This window comes from Schistocerca americana, chromosome 1 (genome assembly GCF_021461395.2).
Source record: "Schistocerca americana isolate TAMUIC-IGC-003095 chromosome 1, iqSchAmer2.1, whole genome shotgun sequence".
NCBI lineage: Eukaryota > Metazoa > Arthropoda > Insecta > Orthoptera > Acrididae > Schistocerca > Schistocerca americana.
This window is the reverse complement of record NC_060119.1, coordinates 813,896,826-813,917,760: the sequence shown is the minus strand read 5'-3', so window position 1 is coordinate 813,917,760 and position 20,935 is coordinate 813,896,826. Positions and strand designations below refer to the sequence as shown.

Below are 20,935 nucleotides of genomic sequence, written 5' to 3'. Positions count from 1 at the left end.
TCTCAGAGTTCTACAGTTTTTACTCAGTACCTTGGAAGTTATTCCCTATTGTCTTAACGGATTTTCTATCATCTTGTCCCTTCTTCTTTTCAATGTTTTCCGTGTATTCCTTTTCTCGCCGATTCTGCAGAAAACTTCCTCATTCTTTATGTTGTAAGATCACCTAATTTTTAACATTCGTCTGTTTGACCACATCCCAAATGCTTCATTTCTCTCCTGGTCGGGTTTTCCCACAGACTACGTTTCACTACCGTGCAACGCTGTGCTCCAAACGTTCATTGTGTGATCGCCACCTATCCTGCTTTAAAGATCAGGCAAGCCTTTCATGTCCATATTCGAGGGTGAAGCGTGGACGTCGAGTACCTTGTAGCCTACTCGTGGTTTCACCCTCCTTCAAGCACTTTTCATAGATACTCACAACTGTAGCACGAGAGCAGGCGACGAGCTTCGCCGTTTCTGAGATTCTCGTTTGCAGACGCCAGTTCATAACTCTACCTCTGTGAAAGTCGCTAATGTCAGTCGATTTCGAGTTTGACGCCCGTGTCTTCGCTAAAATGAAACCACACCGATCGCTCTCTCTTTTCTCTAAAATCAGTTACGTGCAGTGTTTACCTTTTTTGGCACGTACTGCTACTGTCGAATCAACTAAATATCTGTTTCCTCTCTGCTCTGTTTACATACTCTCCTTACCGCTTCACGTGTCTGCAACGCAACCAGACGGGATTCCATCTCGTGGTGGGTATTGGTCATAATGTTCTGGCGCAGGTACATAGACACATCAAAAAAAAAGTTTTGCATCACCCCGGTCCCCAGAACTCTTGAAGATAGACGTTGACTGTGGATATTGTATCACAGACACAGTCCTTTTGACTGTTCGGAGATGTCACTAAGCCCGTCCAAAGATGTAAACAACCATGCATGAGCAGCGCCCATTAGACGGAGGGGTTACGGCAGCCGATCAATTCCAGTCATTCCACCAGGAAGGAGGTAAACGACTCGTGTTGTCTGGAGTTCAACCATTCCTAGACAGTCAGTACCAGGGTTCCATTGCGTCCGCATTGTTACTTTGTGCCAGGAAGGGCTCTCAACAAGGGAAGTGTCCAGATGTCTCGGAGTGAACAAAAGCGATGCTGTTCGGACACGGAGGAGATACAGAGACACAGGAACTGTCGATGACATGCCTCGCTCAGGCCTCCCAAGGACTATTGCTGCAATGGATGACAGCTACCTACGGATTATGGCTCGGAGGAACCCTTATACAACGCCACCATGTTGAATAATGTTTTTTGTGCAGCCACAGGACGTCGTATTACGACTCAAATCGTGCGCAATAGGCTGCATGATGAGCAGCTTCACTCCCGACGTCCATGGGGAGGTCCACCTTTGCAAACACGACACCATGCAGCGCAGTACAGATGGGTCAAACAACATGCTGAATGGGCCGCTAAGGATTGGCATTACGTTCTCTTCACAGATGAGTGTCGCATATGCCTTCAACCAGACAATCGTCGGAGACGTATTTGAGGCAGCCCGGTCAGATTGAACGCCTTATACACACTGTACAGCGAGTGCAGCAGGGTGGAGATTCCCTGCCGTTTTGGGGATGCATTATGTGGGGCCGACGACCGCTGCTGGTGGTCATGGAAGGCGCCGTAACGGCCGTGCGATACGTGAATGCCATCCTCCGACCGATAGTGCAACTACACTCCTGGAAATGGAAAAAAGAACACATTGACACCGGTGTGTCAGACCCACCATACTTGCTCCGGACACTGCGAGAGGGCTGTACAAGCAATGATCACACGCACGGCACAGCGGACACACCAGGAACCGCGGTGTTGGCCGTCGAATGGCGCTAGCTGCGCAGCATTTGTGCACCGCCGCCGTCAGTGTCAGCCAGTTTGCCGTGGCATACGGAGCTCCATCGCAGTCTTTAACACTGGTAGCATGCCGCGACAGCGTGGACGTGAACCGTATGTGCACTTGACGGACTTTGAGCGAGCGCGTATAGTGGGCATGCGGGAGGCCGGGTGGACGTACCGCCGAATTGCTCAACACGTGGGGCGTGAGGTCTCCATAGTACATCGATGTTGTCGCCAGTGGTCGGCGGAAGGTGCACGTGCCCGTCGACCTGAGACCGGACCGCAGCGACGCACGGATGCACGCCAAGACCGTAGGATCCTACGCAGTGCCGTAGGGGATCGCACCGCCACTTCCCAGCAAATTAGGGACACTGTTGCTCCTGGGGTATCGGCGAGGACCATTCGCAACCGTCTCCATGAAGCTGGGCTACGGTCCCGCACACCGTTAGGCCGTCTTCCGCTCACGCCCCAACATCGTGCAGGCCGCCTCCAGTGGTGTCGCGACAGGCGTGAATGGAGGGACGAATGGAGACGTGTCGTCTTCAGCGATGAGAGTCGCTTCTGCCTTGGTGCCAATGATGGTCGTATGCGTGTTTGGCGCCGTGCAGGTGAGCGCCACAATCAGGACTGCATACGACCGAGGCACACAGGGCCAACACCCGGCATCATGGTGTGGGGAGCGATCTCCTACACTGGCCGTACACCACTGGTGATCGTCGAGGGGACACTGAATAGTGCACGGTACATCCAAACCGTCATCGAACCCATCGTTCTACCAGTCCTAGACCGGCAAGGGAACTTGCTGTTCCAACAGGACAATGCACGTCCGCATGTATCCCGTGCCACCCAACGTGCTCTAGAAGGTGTAAGTCAACTACCCTGGCCAGCAAGATCTCCGGATCTATCCCCCATTGAGCATGTTTGGGACTGGATGAAGCGTCGTCTCACGCGGTCTGCACGTCCAGCACGAACGCTGGTCCAACTGTGGCGCCAGGTGGAAATGGCATGGCAAGCCGTTCCACAGGACTACATCCAGGATCTCTACGATCGTCTCTATGGGAGAATAGCAGCCTGCATTGCTGCGAAAGGTGGATATACACTGTACTAGTGCCGACATTGTGCATGCTCTGTTGCCTGTGTCTATGTGCCTGTGGTTCTGTCAGTGTGATCATGTGATGTATCTGACCCCACGAATGTGTCAATAAAGTTTCCCCTTCCTGGGACAATGAATTCACGGTGTTCTTATTTCAATTTCCAGGAGTGTATATCGGCAGTATATTGGCGTGGCATTCGTCGTCATGGACACGACAGATCACACCCTCATCGTGCACATCTGTGAATGATTTCCTTCAGGATAACGACATCGCTTGACTATAGTAGCCAGAATGTTCTCCGAAAATGATGTTTATGTTGATCTCTGTTCCAATTTTCTGTTCAGGTTCAGGAACTCTCGGAACCGAGGTGATGCAAAACTTTTTTTGATGTGTGTATATGTCATGTAGGGCTTGTTATTCCTTAACAAGAGTAGCAAAACTCACATTTCGTCGAGCTTTCCTGTTGTGTGTCCGTCGGAATGGTCTTGTAATAATAATATTGTGGTGTCACCGCCAGACACCACACTTGCTAGGTGGTAGCCTTTAAATCGGCCGCGGTCCGTTAGTATACGTCGGACTAGCGTGTCGCCACTATCAGTGATTGCAGACCGAGCGCCGCCACACGGCAGGTCTCGAGAGACTTCCTAGCACTCGCCCCAGTTGTACAGCCGACTTTGCTAGCGATGGTCACTGACAAAATACGCTCTCATTTGCCGAGACGATAGTTAACATAGCCTTCAGCTACGTTATTTGCTACGACCTAGCAAGGCGCCATTATCAGTTGCTATTGATATTGTAAAGAATGTACAGACAAGAGCTACGTTCAAAATTGATGGATTAAAGTTAGGTATTCCACCAAGTACCACCTTTTTTCTGAAGTCTGAATTCCTTGTCCTGTTCCAGACCTCACGCCAGCCTGCGTGAGCTTAAACGCGTGCCTTTCGGCTTCCTCCAAACCCCGTGTGTTGGCTCCTGCCAATCCACAACAAATATTACTGTGCCCATCTCTGTCATCCTGAACGTTTGTGAACAAAAGACTAGCGATATATTATTTAGCCGTAATATGATTTTCCTGCTTTCTTTCTTATTCTGCGGATGGAAGAAAATTAAACTTGCTTAATTATTTCTTATTGTTTTCAACAAATTCCAGTCTCTTATAGCGATTATTCGACAGAGTAAACTGTAGTATTAATTTGATTATTTGAATAGCTAAAACCGCTTTATAACTAAGAGCAGCATGGAACCTCGAAGTGTAACAATCATGCATCTCTGGAAAAATGTCGTTGGACGCAGGCACGATGGCTTGCTATTAAAGTCATGAAATTTTTCGACGTCGAGTAGATAGTGTGGCGTCGAGTTGATAGTGTACAAATTACGAGTGGAGGATAGTGGGATTAGGGTACCTACGCCAAAGAAGAAGCAACACGCTCCCAATGAGTATTCAGTTTATGGTAAGGATATGTTATTTTGTTACATTTTCGGCAATATTGTGAAGAATATAAGGATGTACTTACTTTTCAAAAATTTCATATATTTTGCTTCAAAAAACCTGAATATGTGGTTAGCAAAGCACACGTCTCAACAGTACTAGATGTAGTCAGTTGACAGATTAAACGTGAAGTCGTAGGTAAGCGACGAAACAGAATTACGAAGAGGGCTTATTACATTCCTACAGAACATTGTTTGATATCGCACATCTATGACTAATGCTGATTCACATAAAATAAACAGAAAAATTATATTCATGTTCAATCTAATAATTCTTACTCTTCATTCGCTGAAACAATTTGAGACGCTACACAGATTTGAAGGCATTTCTAGTTGTTTTCCGATACACTGACCTTTCATTTCATTATATACAGTTTAAATACGAATTTCACTGTCAAAATTTTGGAGGCTGTTCTGGGATATTTCCTGAAATTTCGTACAAGAGATCCGTAATCGCCGGCTGATCGTTACAGAGTAACTGTACTTCGTCTAATTCCTTACCCTCTTTTATCTTTCTATCTGTATTTCACTGAAAATTTGTATGCAACAGTTCAACAGTCACCAGTATGCAGTCTCTCATTTTTGGAAAGAAAATTTTCCATTCATTGTCGGTACTTACTGTTGACAACAATCGCGCCCATTTTCCTCTTCACCCTCAAGCGTGCTGTTCGGTTCTGTCTCAGGATTTCGTTTCCGGCAGGACTAGTTGTACTTGAAAAGTGATATACCGTAGTACGAATAGATTTACTAACGAAGAATTTTCCGATAGGCACCTGTTGCGTGAATGCACTGAGTGCAATAGGAGAACGATACAACGACGCTATTCTGAATTGTTACCGCAGCGTTTGTAACTACATGGCGGTACTTTTGCATCTGCCTGAGTCTTGTTGCATTACTCTGTGTTTTGCGTTGTACATTTCGGTGATTCATTATCACAGAGTTTTTCACTGATGTGTAATTATTTCCATGGAAACAAAGGAATGTGGGGTAAGAAAGTTAATGTATTATAATTACATTATTACACTATGACAAGCCCCTTATACCAATATTCTTAGAAAATAGCCCTTAGAAACCTTCTAAATTTTGGCAGTGTAACAAAACGATACAGACAAACTTCGAGCAGCTGCAAAGCGTGGGCCACCTCTATGGCAACAGACATGACTTCCATAAACTGGCGGACTGTAAGCGGGACTTTATGCAATGGGTCTGATCGTAGTCAGGACGTTAAAAATTTAAATGCTTTGTCGGATTTTTGGTAGAAGTATCCCGCGGGATGGATTCAGGCGAATGTTGGGAAGAATGTTCTTCCTCTCCGCCCATTGGCTTCATTCCTTCTGGATACGTCAAAGTTGTGTCGTATATGTATTTGTACAGTGTAAGTGAATACAATGTGTGCGTGTATAGCCAAATTCAAAAAATGTTCAAATGTGTGTGAAATCTTAAGGGACTTAACTGCTAAGGTCATCAGTCCCTAAGATTACACACTACTTAACCTAAATTATCCTAAGGACAAACACACACACCCATGCCCGAGGGAGGACTCGAACCTCCGCCGGGACCAGCCGCACAGTCCATGACTGCAGCGCCGTAGACCGCTCGGCTAATCCCGCGCGGCTGTATAGCCAAGTGCTGTGTAAATATTTTATGATGGTTATGAGAGAAGGGAGAGGGTGAATCCCGGTGGTGTGGTACAGCCTATCCTCTTAGATTGCGCCTTGGGACGCGCCGAAATTAATATCCCCATCCAACAGAGGGACCACTAACAACAGTGTCGCATGTCGCATGCCCTCACTTCGTGAGGCACTGTGGAGAGGTTTAGAATTTGGACCGGGGCACTGGCGTAAAGACTGGCGAATTAAGAAGGCCCCCACGTCTCCTTCCTCTTGCCGGTTAGATACCGGCAGTGAAAACTGCACCCATCACCAGGATTCCAACCAGCTTACCTTCGAGTCGAGCGACACCGCACAGGCGTGCGTTAGCAACCTCGGCTACGGAGGCGGGTTTTAAGGTCATTAGACGGCGTTAATGGCGACCCTCCACATCACAACACTGTAGAGACCGCTGTGCTCAGTGAGCTCAGAGTAGTAACTGACGTTTTCTGTCAAAGGCGTGATCTAGCGGAAAGCCTTTGTCGCTACAACCTCGACGCCTTGTAGCGTTAATGGTCTTAGTTTCTTGATGTGGGTTCCTATGCTCTACTTTTCCTCTAGACACACTCTACGACACCTCGAAGTTTGTCGATATAATTTTGTTATGACCTGTATTTCTCTCTCACCCCGTTATGACTAGGATCTGTGTGTGACTAAGCTCGTGAAATTAATGTGCAGTGTGACAAGTACCAACCTTTGAAGTCATTGAACTTGAGCCGCTCATCCATCCACTGCTCTCTGAATGTCAGCTGGACGCTGTATTCCTGCAACACATGAACACGTGGCCAACTCTGCCTGTGCGACCATTTTCGTACTTCTAGCCTATCCTACTTTGACTCTACACTTAATCACTGACTGCTTGACTTGTAAGTAACTGCGAAAGTTTCTCTTTTTTCTTTTACGTTATTGCTTTTCCTTTAGATTTGGACAATTGACTTTTCTGAACGTAAGAAAACAGTCAAGTACATAAATATCTCAAGGCCACAACAACAAACAACATTAAACATTGATCTAGCATACACATAACAACAGGCCAACATACTCCAAATGATCTGACAATAGTAATGCACGAAATACTAAAGCAAGTGTTGCAAAGAGAGAGAGAGAGTCTGTTAGAAGGAGTAAACAAAGTACATACTTGACACCGATTCAGAACATGCAAGCATACAACAATATTACAAAATAAAAGAGAGAGAAGAGAAGAGTAAGTGTAGCGTGTTACTGGTACCTTGTTCGGAGTCGCACACGCGGCGCCTGATTGGCGGCCGGGTCGGTGAGCCTGGCTCCTGTTGAGAACACGTGTAACAAACACATGACGCTGGGCCGAGGGCGGCGTGCGGGGTCCGGGCGGCATGCAAGCGGGGCAGCGCAGCGGAACATCTACAGGCGTGGGGGAAGGGGGCGGGCAGCACGATTATAGAAATGAGGAAGATGCCCAAATGTACACAGATGCCACTCTTGTTACGTGCCCACAAAAACCACGGGACGGGGCGAGGAGGGGGAGGGGGAGAGGGACGGGCCGAGGTGGGGGAGGGGGAGCGGGAAGGGGTGGGAAAGGGAGTGGGGGGCGCCCAGCACCGCCGCCGTCGCCTGTCTGCTCCCGCAGGGGGTTCCCCTCTCACCTGCTACTTGCCGCCACAACTGTCCCCTGACGAGATACGAGAGCTGTTTCTGGTTCAACAACTCGTTCTCATATCAGCCTAATGATCGAGTTTTTCGTGCAGGTAAATATATCATCGCCAGTGACAAGCAGCTCGCTTTATGTGTTGAAAGACTGACGAGGAAAAAACGGGTAAAAAGTGTGTTAAGGGGGTGTTTAAACGAAATCAATTAAAATTATGGGATCGTATTTATATTATGACATGTTGTTGTTGTTGTGGTCTTCGGTCCTGAGACTGGTTTGATGCAGCTCTCCATGCTAATCTATCCTGTGCAAGCCCCTTCATCTCCCAGTACCTACTGCAACCTACATCCTTCTCAATCTGCTTAGTGTATTCATCTCTTGGTCTCCCTCTACGATTTTTACCCTCCACACTGCCCTCCAATGCTAAATTTGTGATCCCTTAACCATACAGTAAAGCTGGATGCCCTCGGGAAAAATTACGGCTGTAGTTTCCCCTTGCTTTCATCCGTTCGCAGTACCACAACAGCAAGGCCATTTTGGTTAATGTTACAAGGCCAGATGTATGACATATATGACATATACATGCAATACTGATGGCTCCGGTCGGAAACTGATCCACTGAAAGAAAGCGCAACGGCTACATTTATAGAATTAAACATTTGTTGTGTCCCATCACTAATTATGTAAATGTGCCATCGCACAATAGGTCAGGCAACTCGTTTTGTACATTTCAGCTAATGACGTAATAAAGAGAAAGATGGGGCACGAGTGTTAAGCGAGGAGTTTCAGACCCACTAGAGACGTAGAATGCAATTCACCATGTCGAAACTCTTGTCAGAGACGAGTCAAAGCTCTGGTAATTAATTCTTTTAAGTACAGCGTGTACACGGTTTCGTGATATTTGAAAGGCTGCATCTTCTTGCATTTCTCCAAGCACAGCAGGCTATTCGAGTAATAGCCGCGCGGGTTTAGCCGAGCGGTCTCAGGCGCTGTAGTCATTGACTGTACGGCTGTTCCCGGCGGAGGTTCGAGTCCTCCCTCGGGCATGGGTGTGTGTGTTTGTCGTTAGGATAACTTTGGTTAAGTAGTGTGTCAGCTTAGGGACTGATGACCTTAGCAGTTAAGTCCCATAAGATTTCACACACATTTGAACATTATTCGAGTAATAACGAATGTGGAATAAGAGACGTATAGCCAACTACCTGGTAGTGGGTGTCCCAGTTGGGAATTGTTTGAGTTTCAATATTTCTCTTAGAATCAAGCGAAAACTCGACAAAAACCAGAGATGGCTGTCACTTTATAATTTAATTCCGAAGCAATACGTTCCAGACATCAAAAGTAATGCAAAATAAAGTCGATAATCTGTACATGTGCAGTGTATCTAAGGCACTATCGATCGAAGACAACGATGTGCTTCTTCAACAATAAGAAAGGTATATATGGTCATACGAATACTGCAGTTACGCGAACGGAAATCTCGTCATCTATCTGGAGAAAGATGAAGCTTAGTGTAACTTACACAGTAAAAAATGATGCGGACGGAGCTGCTAACATGATTTCTTAATAAAAGGAGAAAGTTAATGCGCCGCCGTTGAGAATTTTCATTTCTACGAGACACCCGCTTTTTATAGCAATTTTTGGTTTGTTCCTGTTTATATGCCATACTCATTTGTGTGAAAATTGACTGTAAGTGTTGCCATTTAGACAGGACCACTTTTTTACACTAGTAACCTTAGTTATGGGTCGATTTGCTAAGGAATGCGTCAGTGTATAGGGACGTACGCAACCGCCTTCCTACATCCGGTTGATTCTGTGTTTGTTCTTTAACATTTGTTTACACTTATATAATTCAGAAATGACTGTGACGAAAACAAGAGTGCGCGGCGAGGAAGATTCTGTGATGTGTCAGTTAAGTCAGACGCGAAATGCGAAGGCTGAGTGGTCCGTAGGACACGTTTGAGCTTGAGTGTGTATGTGTATGCGCATGCGTGCGTGTCTGTGTCTGTACGTGTGTGTGTGTGTGTGTGTGTGTGTGTGTGTGTGTGTGTGTGTGTGTGTGGGTGTGTGTGTGTGTGATCTGACATTATTATTTGAAACAGAGTCTTGTTCGTCACAGTTTATTGCCCGTATAGAGTTGGCAAATGCTTTCCAGCACACTGGTGTAGACTGCATTGATTTCTGTTACAGAAAATATAATGAGACTGTTGATGAACGTGGGATTGAAGTAACGGTATTTATAATTCAGTTCTACGTGTCCTACCATTAAATGAGATTTCCGGTGTTATGTTTTAAAGTGTTAGCGTTTGATGTTAATGCGGCTATTAGGTTTTCTCAACGAGAAAACGGACATCACGAAGCACGTAGGATGGTGTGACAATCGGGGGGGGGGAGCACCGGGAGACAGACAGGGTAGGTGGCGGCGCCTGGCGCCAACCCACGCCTCAGAGCGGCCTCATAGCTGGCTGCACTCACTCGCAAGCCATCGGCCGCTACCTCGCACATCTTCCAACTGTAGCTCCTCTGTTCGTGCGTTCACTGACAAAGCTGCTGGTCCCTTCGTTGCCTGCTCTCGACTTATTCTTCTGTTAAAATCGTGAAACGACAGTGAGGCAAAGTGATTTATTTTTAGTGAAGCAACCCAGTTTAATTTCTTGGTATCCGGAAAGTTAAATGTGAAACTAACAACCGTCAAATACATTTCGACGAATAAGCAGCCACTGTATCACACCGCCACGACCTAATAGCGTTGTTATTAAAATTTCCAGCCAGTGTCTGTCAGTTTATGTATCAAAGGAAGAGATAGAAAATCGGTCAAGCAGAGTGCTATAAAATTTATACATTAGTTTCTTGGGAAATAATTATTATGATAGCTAATATTTCATTCCACTGACAATTATCACTTCAACGGAATTTCAAAATACGGGTAAAAGTGAAAACATGCAAACACCAAACATTTTCTCATTGCCAGTGTCATGTTAAGCAATTGTGTAAGGTAACTGAGAAGGTAGCAACTAGTTCGCAAGACTGTAGTTGTTGCTCAAGTGCTTGCTTCGCTCGATTCAGTTATTTTCGAGTTATGCATGTAGTGCGGTGAGATTCGTTTCGAATTCATACGTTGCAACAAAAACAGAAAGCAGAGCAACTGAGGGAGTTAACAGTAAGCTTTAGAAGTACACATAACACTGATTTATTGTGGAAGCTACGCATGTCTCGGATCTGTTTTAGCTGTGCTTTATTTAGAGGGAAGCAGCGAGTTTAAGGATGGCAGTTTTAGGGCGGGCTGGAGGGCCAACCCGACATGAGGGGGTGGGAGTCTTCGCCCCAGGACACAGTCGCTGGAACAGCATGCCACCAAGCAGGCAAGATTCCTTCAAACAAACAGTCATGGTGTTCCAGGAAATTTGTACTCCCTGGCGAAGAGGCGTATGGTTATTTAAAAGTTCTCTTTGTGTATCTTTGCAACTACTGAAATAATTACGATTAAAACACAGAAAAATAAAATATCCAATGTCCAAATCATTTAAACACACAAAATTAACACATACAAAAGTTACTTTTAAAAAAATAAAATAATTTCAGTCTAACCCGCTCTGTGTTAAAGACGTATATCCCTTTTTAATCAAGCGAAATGTTATTTTAAATATTGCAGCTTTACAAGTTTCCTCTCATTATGCATTTTATTTATACAGCGTTACGTAATGAGATACCTGGTTGTCAAGCGTCAGTTTGAAGTTGCAGAGCTTAATACCTGCTTTGAATAACAATGGTGCATTTTAAAGTGCAGTTATATCTTCCCAAATATTTTGTTTCTTTTACAACATTACAAACTAACGCTACCATTCAGCCAGCATACTTACCTTCGTGAATCTGGAGATAACATCACAGCATCTTTAGGGCATAATTTTCACAGTATTGTATCGAAATATCTTAATTTTTATTTGTAATGTTTCTGAAATGAATGTTGTGAAAATAAAATGCCATAATGTGAGGAAAAGTAATTATATCGAGACCAGAGGAACTGTACTTTTGTGTTTAAATCTTATATTTAAAGTGTATAACCCAGATCACTTAACACACTATATGTTTAACCAATTTAATACCGTATCATGATACTCAAAGTTTAAAATATTTACTCGTACAATTGTGAGAGAATTCTCAACCTCAATTTTTAAAAATTATTTATTTCACTTACAATAACATGTTAGACATCAAACTGTTAATTATTTATAACTGATCCCTTCCCCAATTTCTTAACTCATTCATTAGTGGATGTTAATGGATAGCAGTACAGTAAACACAGGATAGCAGAAGCGGCAAAGGATACTGCTCTTGCTTTTGTGCTACGATATTTGTTTTCGGTTTCCAAGGAAAATCGCAGACTTTTTTTAAATGGATTGGATTTGAAGCATTGAATCAAGACTTTAGAAAGCTTTAAAAATGCAAAATATGTTATTAGCCTGGAACCAACTTCGTCCAGAGAAGGAAAAATTTTTTGGTTGGGAGTTTTAGAATATAATGTAAATGGAATGCTTTGAAATCATGAAAGATATTGCGATTTAATGTATTAAGTAGATTTAGAAGTGATGAATTTAGTGCGAGGTGGTAACGGCTTGCCTTAGGGTGCTCAGCGGAGCTATTTGCTCCATTTTTATGCATAAAAATGTAATCTAAAACTCGGCTCATCACCCGAAAACATACCATCACTCATGGCATTAAAACCTGAGAGACCGCAGAGAAGAGATGTATTGGTCACAGGATTTGTATGAAGCAATTATTTTATCGTTTTATTCAGGTGTCATGAAACATAACGATTTTGTTGTCAAGTGAAATATCCATGGATGATAACAGCTTCAGTGCACTGTTAGCATTGTACGACATCACAGCAAAATGTGAGTCCTGTCGCACTTCAACTACGAATTGGAATGCTAATTTTTAAGGTGCGAAATGCAGTTTGTGCACAAGAATGAACTTTGAGAAGCTCAGCAGTTGGTTGGTTCCAAATCAGCGAAGGCTAAAGGCTGGGCAAAAGCGTGCGCTGTCTGCAGCGGTCTCAGATCGTAGAACCGTCCAACAAAACGTAGCACTAGCGAGTGAGCAGCAGTATGGGTGGTTTCTGTGGGACTTAAACTCTGGCGTCCCAATGTAGACGCCAGTATACGTACATCAACACACAAGTTTACGTGGCCAGCACACTCACCATTTTATAATCGTCTATTTTGCTGATAGAGCGAAGGAAGATGTTCACTTTCACTATGGTGGGGTTGTCCGCTAACGAGGGAGGAAAAAAAGAAAGAACAAAATTATTCAATGCAGAGCAATGTTTTTGATTCTTAATTGATTTTTCTGTCTTTACTTTTTTTTTGTTTGGAAAATTTTACCAGCCACTACAACCAAAAAAACGTCTACCTCGAAATGCGGCGATACTCGTGTGTTTCTCTTCCTTCGGGCACAGCGCACTACGTACGAAACGCAATGGCCAACTCAACTGGAAAAGTACACACTCAACAACGGCAGATAACGTAACTTACGAATTAAAAAATATATATTTACGACGAAATGAAAGAGGAGCTAAGTAAGGCAAGCTATTAAGAATAAGAAAAGAAAAGTAAGAAAGAAAGGTGAGGTGTGTTTGCTAGTGAGGTGTAGCTGGTTGTCGACTAGGGTGAGGGCACGATGCGGGCTCTAGCGCATGCTTCTCCGCCCCGTCCCGTGCCAAGGATGTCAACGAACGAGCGCAGTCCGGCCGCCTCTCGCCTCGCGCCTCGCGCCAGTCGTGTCTCAACGCTCCGGCCTCCAGCGAGTCCGCAAACCGTGCGGAGCGCGGAGAACGTTCGCTGCACAACTTCTCTCGCGTTATCTCTGTACTGGAACTCTAAATTGATGTACCGCGCCTGAGATCGTTCCTCCTCAGTTTACACTGAAAATGATCCAAACTTTACTCGGTAAACTAACTACGGAGTGAATAACTTTCTGCCACAGAATTTTTGTACTTGTCACTGAATATATCACGTTTGCGGACCGTTTCGACCCTCCGTAGTCAAGGACTGATAGTGTAACACTTTTCTGTTGCGGAAAACAATGATGCAATAGTAATTTCGTGCTCTAACAAATGACTTGTTATTTGTTGATTGAGGCCGACAACAATTAACTCCTGATCAACAACTTTGGTGATATATTGTACTGAAATACAGCCAGGTACCAAGTTCGACTGGCAAACTGTGAAATGTTGTTCCGTCATCTTTCGGGCGTGCACTCGGGACAACGACAATTCTTCTTGCGATATTTCGGTTGGAAACCTCCCAGCCATCTTCAAGGCGAGTCGGAGACTGTGTTCATAGCGTTTGCGCGTGCCTATTTATACGGAGAGTCACGTGATACAAAGCTGCTGAGGATTGAAAGCGCGTGCGTCAAAGATATCAAAGTCGCCACTACTGCGCTAGTCATAGATAAGATGTATATAGCAAAGATAAACTTATAAGCGCAGAGAGCAAACAAAATAGTGCTGCTGCGAATCCACCGTGCTTTTAAATAAATAATTAATCTTTAAAAGTGGTAACATCTGTCGGAAGTAAAGATGCAGAAATTCTTTCCGAACGAAGGTGTGAAATAAGCGGTTTCCAAGCATTGTCAAGATGAAATCCTTCGTCACGGTTTAGCAGGTTGTCGGCTAGTTGTATTTCTACAGCTTCCTTAACAACTGAGTCCCAGAAAGATGAAGCAGTATTTAAAATCTTAACATCTTTATAATCCATGGCATGGCCAGTAGAAATGCAATGTTCGGCAACTGCTGATTTGTTGGACTGAAGAAGACGTGTGTACCTCCTGTGTTCGACGCATCGTTCCTGTACAGTGCGCGTGGTTTGCCCTATGTAACGTTTGCCACACTCACAATGAATTCCCTTGCGAGTGTGGCAAACGTTACATAGGGCAAACCACGCGCACTGTACAGGAACGATGCGTCGAACACAGGAGGTACACACGTCTTCTTCAGTCCAACAAATCAGCAGTTGCCGAACATTGCATTTCTACTGGCCATGCCATGGATTATAAAGATGTTAAGATTTTAAATACTGCTTCATCTTTCTGGGACTCAGTTAAGGAAGCTGTAGAAATACAACTAGCCGACAACCTGCTAAACCGTGACGAAGGATTTCATCTTGACAATGCTTGGAAACCGCTTATTTCACACCTTCGTTCGGAAAGAATTTCTGCATCTTCACTTCCGACAGATGTTACCACTTTTAAAGATTAATTATTTATTTACAAGCACGGTGGATTCGCAGCAGCACTATTTTGTTTGCTATCTGCGCTTATATGTTTATCTTTGCTATATACATCTTATCTATGACTAGCGCAGTAATGGCGACTTTGATATCTTTGACGCACACGCTTTCAGTCCTCAGCAGCTTTGTATCACGTGACTCTCCGTATAAATAGGCACGCGAAAACGCTATGAACTCAGTCTCCGACTCGCCTTGAAGATGGCTGGGAGGTTTCTAGCCGATATATCGCAAGAAGATTGTCGCTGTCCCGAGTGCACGCCCGAAAGATGATGGAACATTATGTCCGCCGGGAAAACTTCAAGAATCACTGTGAAATGTTATTCGAGGATGTTGACTATTCGTCTGTAAGGAACCCTTGGTTTCCGATGAAACATTACTATGTAACTACAAATATGTTTACTTTATGTCAAAGATTCTATCTACGTTACAATGGAATATTGTCTCTTATTACAGATTGTTCTTCTTTTCACGGTAAATGATAACAGCCAAACAGTTGCAGGATAAATATTTATTGAAATCCATGACCACGGTTTCGGTATATCTAAATATATCTTCATCAGAAGCAAAAATACACCTGAACAGGAAGACACCTTCATTAGCAAAAAACTTAGCAACATAACAGAGATAGAAGTTTTTTTTCCTTTATTGTTATTTTGACACCTTATACAAAGGTAGGCCGGCAGCGGGCAATACTACGCCGCTCTTCGGCCACAGATAATACATTTATTACAAGTGGAGACATCGAAAAACGAAACAACACGGTGAATGGACAACAGTAGACACACAAAGTTAAAAATACATGAAGTCGTTCATAAGTGCAGCGTCCAAAGAAAAACGTTCAGCACTCGGGCACTAACAGAGACGACAGAAATGGCACACGTGAACGAAGGAGCACAAATGACGAAATACTGAATCACTAACACGATGGCACACGCAAAACACTAGCGACGTTCTCCGGCGCGCGAATGTTCACTTAACGTGTGCGAGTCCGGGGACCTGCCAAAAGAGGAAAAGGTGGGGGAGGAGGGAGAGGGGGAGCGTGTAGATGCCAGTGGCAGAGGAGATGGGAGGGGCAGGAAAGAAGGTGGGGGGTAGGAGAAGCCTGGGGGGGAGGAGGGGAGGAGGAAGAGAGGAGGGAGAGAAGGGAGAGAGGGCGCCCTAAGGAAAAAACACAGGCTGTGAAAGGGGAGGATCAAAGTTGGTAGGAGGGGTAGATGGAGGAGATGAGGGCATCATCAGGGAGGGGGAGTTAGTGGAAGCCACCTTGGGCGAGGGTATGGAGAGTGGAGAGATGGAGAGCAGGTGGGACGTGGGAATACAGGCGCGGCAGCATACGGGGGTAGGAAAGGATGGGAGAGACAAGCGGGTGAGGGGGATCAAGTTTACGGGAGGTGTAGAGGTTCCGTATCCGTTCGAGGAAAAGGAGGAAGTGTGGGAAAGGAATAAGGTCATACAGGATCTGCGTAGGGGAGGGAAGACAGATGCGATAGGCGAGGCGAAGCGCATGGTGTTCTAGGACTTGAAGGGATTTGTAAAAGGTTGGAGGGGTGGAGATCCATGCAGAATGGGTGTAGCAGAGGATAGGGCGGATGAGGGATTTATAGGTGTGAATGATGGTGGAGGGGTCCAGACCCCATGTGCGGCCAGAAAGGAGCTTGAGGAGACGAAGGCGGGAGCGTGCCTTGGCTTGGATTGTCCGGAGATGGGTGGGTCCAGGAGAGGCGACGGTCAAGGGTGACGCCAAGGTACTTGAGGGTGGGGGTGAGGGTGATAGGACGGCCATAAATGGTGATACAGAAGTCGAGGAGATGGAAGGAAGGGGTGGTTTTGCCTACAATGATCGCCTGCGTCTTGGAAGGATTGACGCTGAGCAACCACTGGTTGCACCAAGTGGTGATCCGGTACGGATGGGGTTGGAGAAGGTGTTGGGAGCGTTGCAGGCTGAGGGCGTGGGCAAGGAAGGCGGTGTCATCGGCGTACTGGAGAAGGTGGACGGGGGGGGGAGGGGGGGGTGGAGGCGGCGGCATCTCCGGCGTATACAGAAGAAGAAGAAGAAGAAGAAGAAGAAACACTTACAGCTTTAAGTAACGATGAAAATTACCAAAGTATTACAAGCACAAAAACTTTTAGTCACTTACTAAAATCACATCCTCCACTGGAGATGCATAAAACAATCGTGCCAAAAGCGTGGTTTAAATGATTCTGTTATGTTTTTTATTCATGACAACAAATGGTTTCGATTTACTACAACATTTTGTTCGTTTTTGCTAGTATGTACCTAGTCTTTAATTGGCGTGAAAGTCTCGCGCATAGCACTAGTGCCCTCTCTCGTTGGATATGTTCCTTAGCGCAGGCTTCACCTGCCTGACACTAGGACACAGGCAAATTGGTGTTCATATTATCTATTGTACGTAGGTCTTTTAATTGGTCTGATATGTTTTATTATTAACATAGAGGGTTTGAATTAGCACAACCTTTAAAATTTTGACGCGCATGGGAATGTATCCCGGGTTTTAATGTGCGAGTGTGTCTCGCGCATACCACAAGTGCCCTCTCTCGGTGAAACTGTCTGTCCTAGTCCTCCCACACCCTCTTCACGCTAGTTCACAGGTTAAGTACTGATAGTATGCCGTGTTCGCATCTACCATCTCTTCATAATTATGCTGTACGGATGGAGGTAGTATTTTAACTACTGACGACGCCTTTGGCACGATTTTTCTATGCATCTCCACTGGAGGATGTGATTTTAGTAAGTGTCTAAAAGGTTTGTGCTGGTAATACTTTGGTAATTTTCATTGTTACTTAAAGCTATAAATGTTTGTCTTTATTTCCTTCTATCTCAGTTATGTTGCTAAGTTTTTTTCTAACAAAGGTGTCTTCCTGTTCAGGTGTATTTTTGCTTCTGATGAAGGTATATGTAGATGTACCGAAACAGTGGTCAAGGATTTCAATAAATCTTTATCCTGCAACTGTTTGGCTGTTATCATTTACCGTGAAGATTTTCAACAGTTGCTGGTTCAGCCGTGTTTAAAATTTTGTTATTCTTCTTTTCCTAGCGTACGCTCTACAACCATCTTTTATCCTGGATTTTGCGTTGTTTGATTTCTATGGCCGTAGTCATTCATATTTCCATATTATAACGTAACCTTATGTTGGAACAGAAATTTTCTGCAGAGTGTTCACGTGTTTCACGGTCGTTTTGTTTATTACAAGTCCAATAGAATGATGGAGAACTACACTGAGATGAAAGAAGTCATGGGATACCTCCTAATATCGTGTCTAACCTCCTTTTTCCCGGCGTAGTGGAGCAGCTCAACGTGGAATGGACTCAACAAATCGTTGGAAGTCTCCTGCAGAAATATTGAGCCATGCTGCCTCTATAGCGGTCCATAATTGCGAAATGTTGGCAGGGCAGGATTTTGTGCACAAACTGATCTCTCTGTTACGTTCCATAACTGTTCTATGCATTCATGTTGGGCTATCTGGGTGGAAAACTATTCGTTCAAATTGTCCAGAATGTTCTTAAAACCAGTCCCGCACAATTGTGGTCTGGTAACATGCCGCATTGTCGATTATAAATCAATCGTTGTTTGAGGACATGACGTCGATAAATGGCTAGAAACGGTCTCAAAGTAGCCTAACATCAGGAGGAGCCAGTCCATTTCATGTAAACACAGCCCACGCTATTATGGAGCCACCATCAGCTTACGCAATGCCTTGTTGACAACTTGGATCCATGGCTTCGTGGGGTCTGCGCCAGACTCGAACCCTACCATCAGTACTTACCAATTGACATCGGGACTCATCTGACCAGGCCACGATTTTCCAGTCGCCTAGGGTCCAACCGATGTGGTCACGTGCCCAGGAGAGGCTCTGCAGGCGATGCCACAAAGGCACTCGCTTCGATCATCTGCTGCCACACTGCATTAACGCCAAATTTCGCCAGACTTTCCTAACGGATACGTTCATCGTACGTTCCACATTGATTTCTGCGGATGTTTCACGCAGTGTTGCTTGTCTATTAGCAGCGACAACTCTACACAAACGCCACTGGTCTCGGTCGTTAAGTGAAGGCCGTCGGTCATTGCGTTGTCCGTGGTGAGAGGTAATACCTGATTTGTATATTACATTTTCACTATTGGTCTGTTCCGCATTTTATGTCACTATTCAACTGGAACTAATTATACTCGCTGTTGGTTATATTGCGTTTGTCAGTTTGGGTTTTTCTTTTATTTTAAGTACGCCTGGCTGTATGATGCACGGTGTTTGCTCTTTAATGTTTCGTCTTTTCTGTAAGAGTATATGTATGTTTGTCATATGTTGCTGTACAGTACTTTCTGTATTTCTGCGCCAATGTCGCTGTCATCACTGCCGTCGGCAGTTTGGTGTTTGTCTAATTGCGCTTTTATTTTACTTTAAAGGTGTGTTTATATATTAACTTTGTAATTTTGTGCTCTTCTATTTTTTGCGGTTATGTTTCTTTAGCACTTTATAACCTTTGTTGGCTGCATGGTCCTTGTAACCCAAAGCCAAAATAAAGAAATAAAAAAAGGTAACGAGACTGTGGATTGCGGACTATTGAATTATCTAATGATTTGCGAATTCCAACTACCATACCGCGTACTAAGTCTGTTAATTCCCGTCAGGCGGTCATAATAACGTCTGGAAAATTTCCACATCAATCACGTGACTACAAATGACAGCTCCTCCAAGGCACTGCCCTTTTATACCTTGCGTTCAAGATACGACCCTCATCTGTATACGTGCATATCGCTATCCCATGACTCTTGTCACCTCAGGGTAGTGTGACCATACTTAAACATGTGTCGTAAACAACCTAAAAAAACCAAGGTTGTCCGTACAACGCTTCAACTTTTCGTTAATACTGTGTTATGGACTCGGACCGTGCCCGATTTGCTTCGTTATCTCGGCAACATCGTTTATTTATGTTTACATTCTGGAGTATCGATTAATTTATTGCTGTGGTTCTCAGTGTTAAGTACTGGTCTACGGTTCGGCGTGAAATAATGTCTCAATACGGAGTTTATATGTTTTGTAATAGTTCTAATTGATTTGAGTTATGTATAGATCGTAACTGACCAGCTTGTAGTAGATATCGTCACAGACACAATCGTTAGAGTTTTCTGGTGCACCCTGTGCGATTACAGCAGTCACAATTTTCGACCGTTTCTTGAAATAAACAATACCTACAGAGCGAACCGGTGGAGTCTTTATCTTAAATTGATCCTGTTACATACAGGCTGGTCCATTGATAGTGACCGGGCCAAATATCTCACGAAATAAGCATCAAACGAAAAAACTATAAAGGACGAAACTCGTCTAGCTTGAAGGGGGAAACCAGATGGCGCTATGGTTGGCCCGATAGATGGTGCTGCCATAGGGCAAACGGATATCAACTGCGGTTTTTTAATTAGGAACCCCCATTTTATTATTACATATTCGTGTAGTAAGTAAAGAAATATGAATGTTTTAGTTGGACTACTTTTTTCGCTTTGTGATAGGTCGTGCTGTAATAGTCACAAACGTATAAGTACGTGGTATCACGTAACATTCCGCCAGTGCGGACGGTATTAGCTTCGTGATACATTACCCATGTTAAAATGGACCGTTTACCAACTGCTGAAAAGGTCGATATCGTGTTGATGTATGGCTATTGTGATCAAAATGCCCAACGGGCGTGTGCCATGTATGCTGCTCGGTATCCTGGACGACATCATCCAAGTGTCCGGACCATTCGCCAGATAGTTACGTTATTTAAGGAAACAGGAAGTGTTCAGCCACATGTGGAACGTCAACCACGACCTGCAACAAATGATGATGCCCAAGTAGGTGTTTTAGCTGCTGTCGCGGCTAATTCGCACATCAGTAGCAGACAAATTGCGCGAGAATCGGGAATCTCAAAAACATCGGTGTT

The 20,935-nt window shown here is 44.6% G+C and overlaps 1 protein-coding gene across 7 annotated transcripts in view; it reads right to left on the bottom strand.

Moving 5' to 3' along the window:
- LOC124612901 (glutamate-gated chloride channel) overlaps positions 1 to 20,935 on the bottom strand; it is a 707,093-nt gene that overhangs the window by 119,901 nt on the left and 566,257 nt on the right. For 5 of the 7 annotated variants that reach the window (XM_047141371.1, XM_047141407.1, XM_047141415.1 and 2 more), the window contains 2 exons: positions 12,915 to 12,985; positions 6,788 to 6,857 (listed from right to left, as the gene is read on the bottom strand). In XM_047141371.1, the coding sequence (XP_046997327.1) occupies positions 6,788 to 6,857; positions 12,915 to 12,985 (141 nt within the window). The remainder of the gene's footprint in view (positions 1 to 6,787; positions 6,858 to 12,914; positions 12,986 to 20,935) is intronic. The other 2 variants (XM_047141399.1, XM_047141390.1) reach the window with 1 other exon arrangement.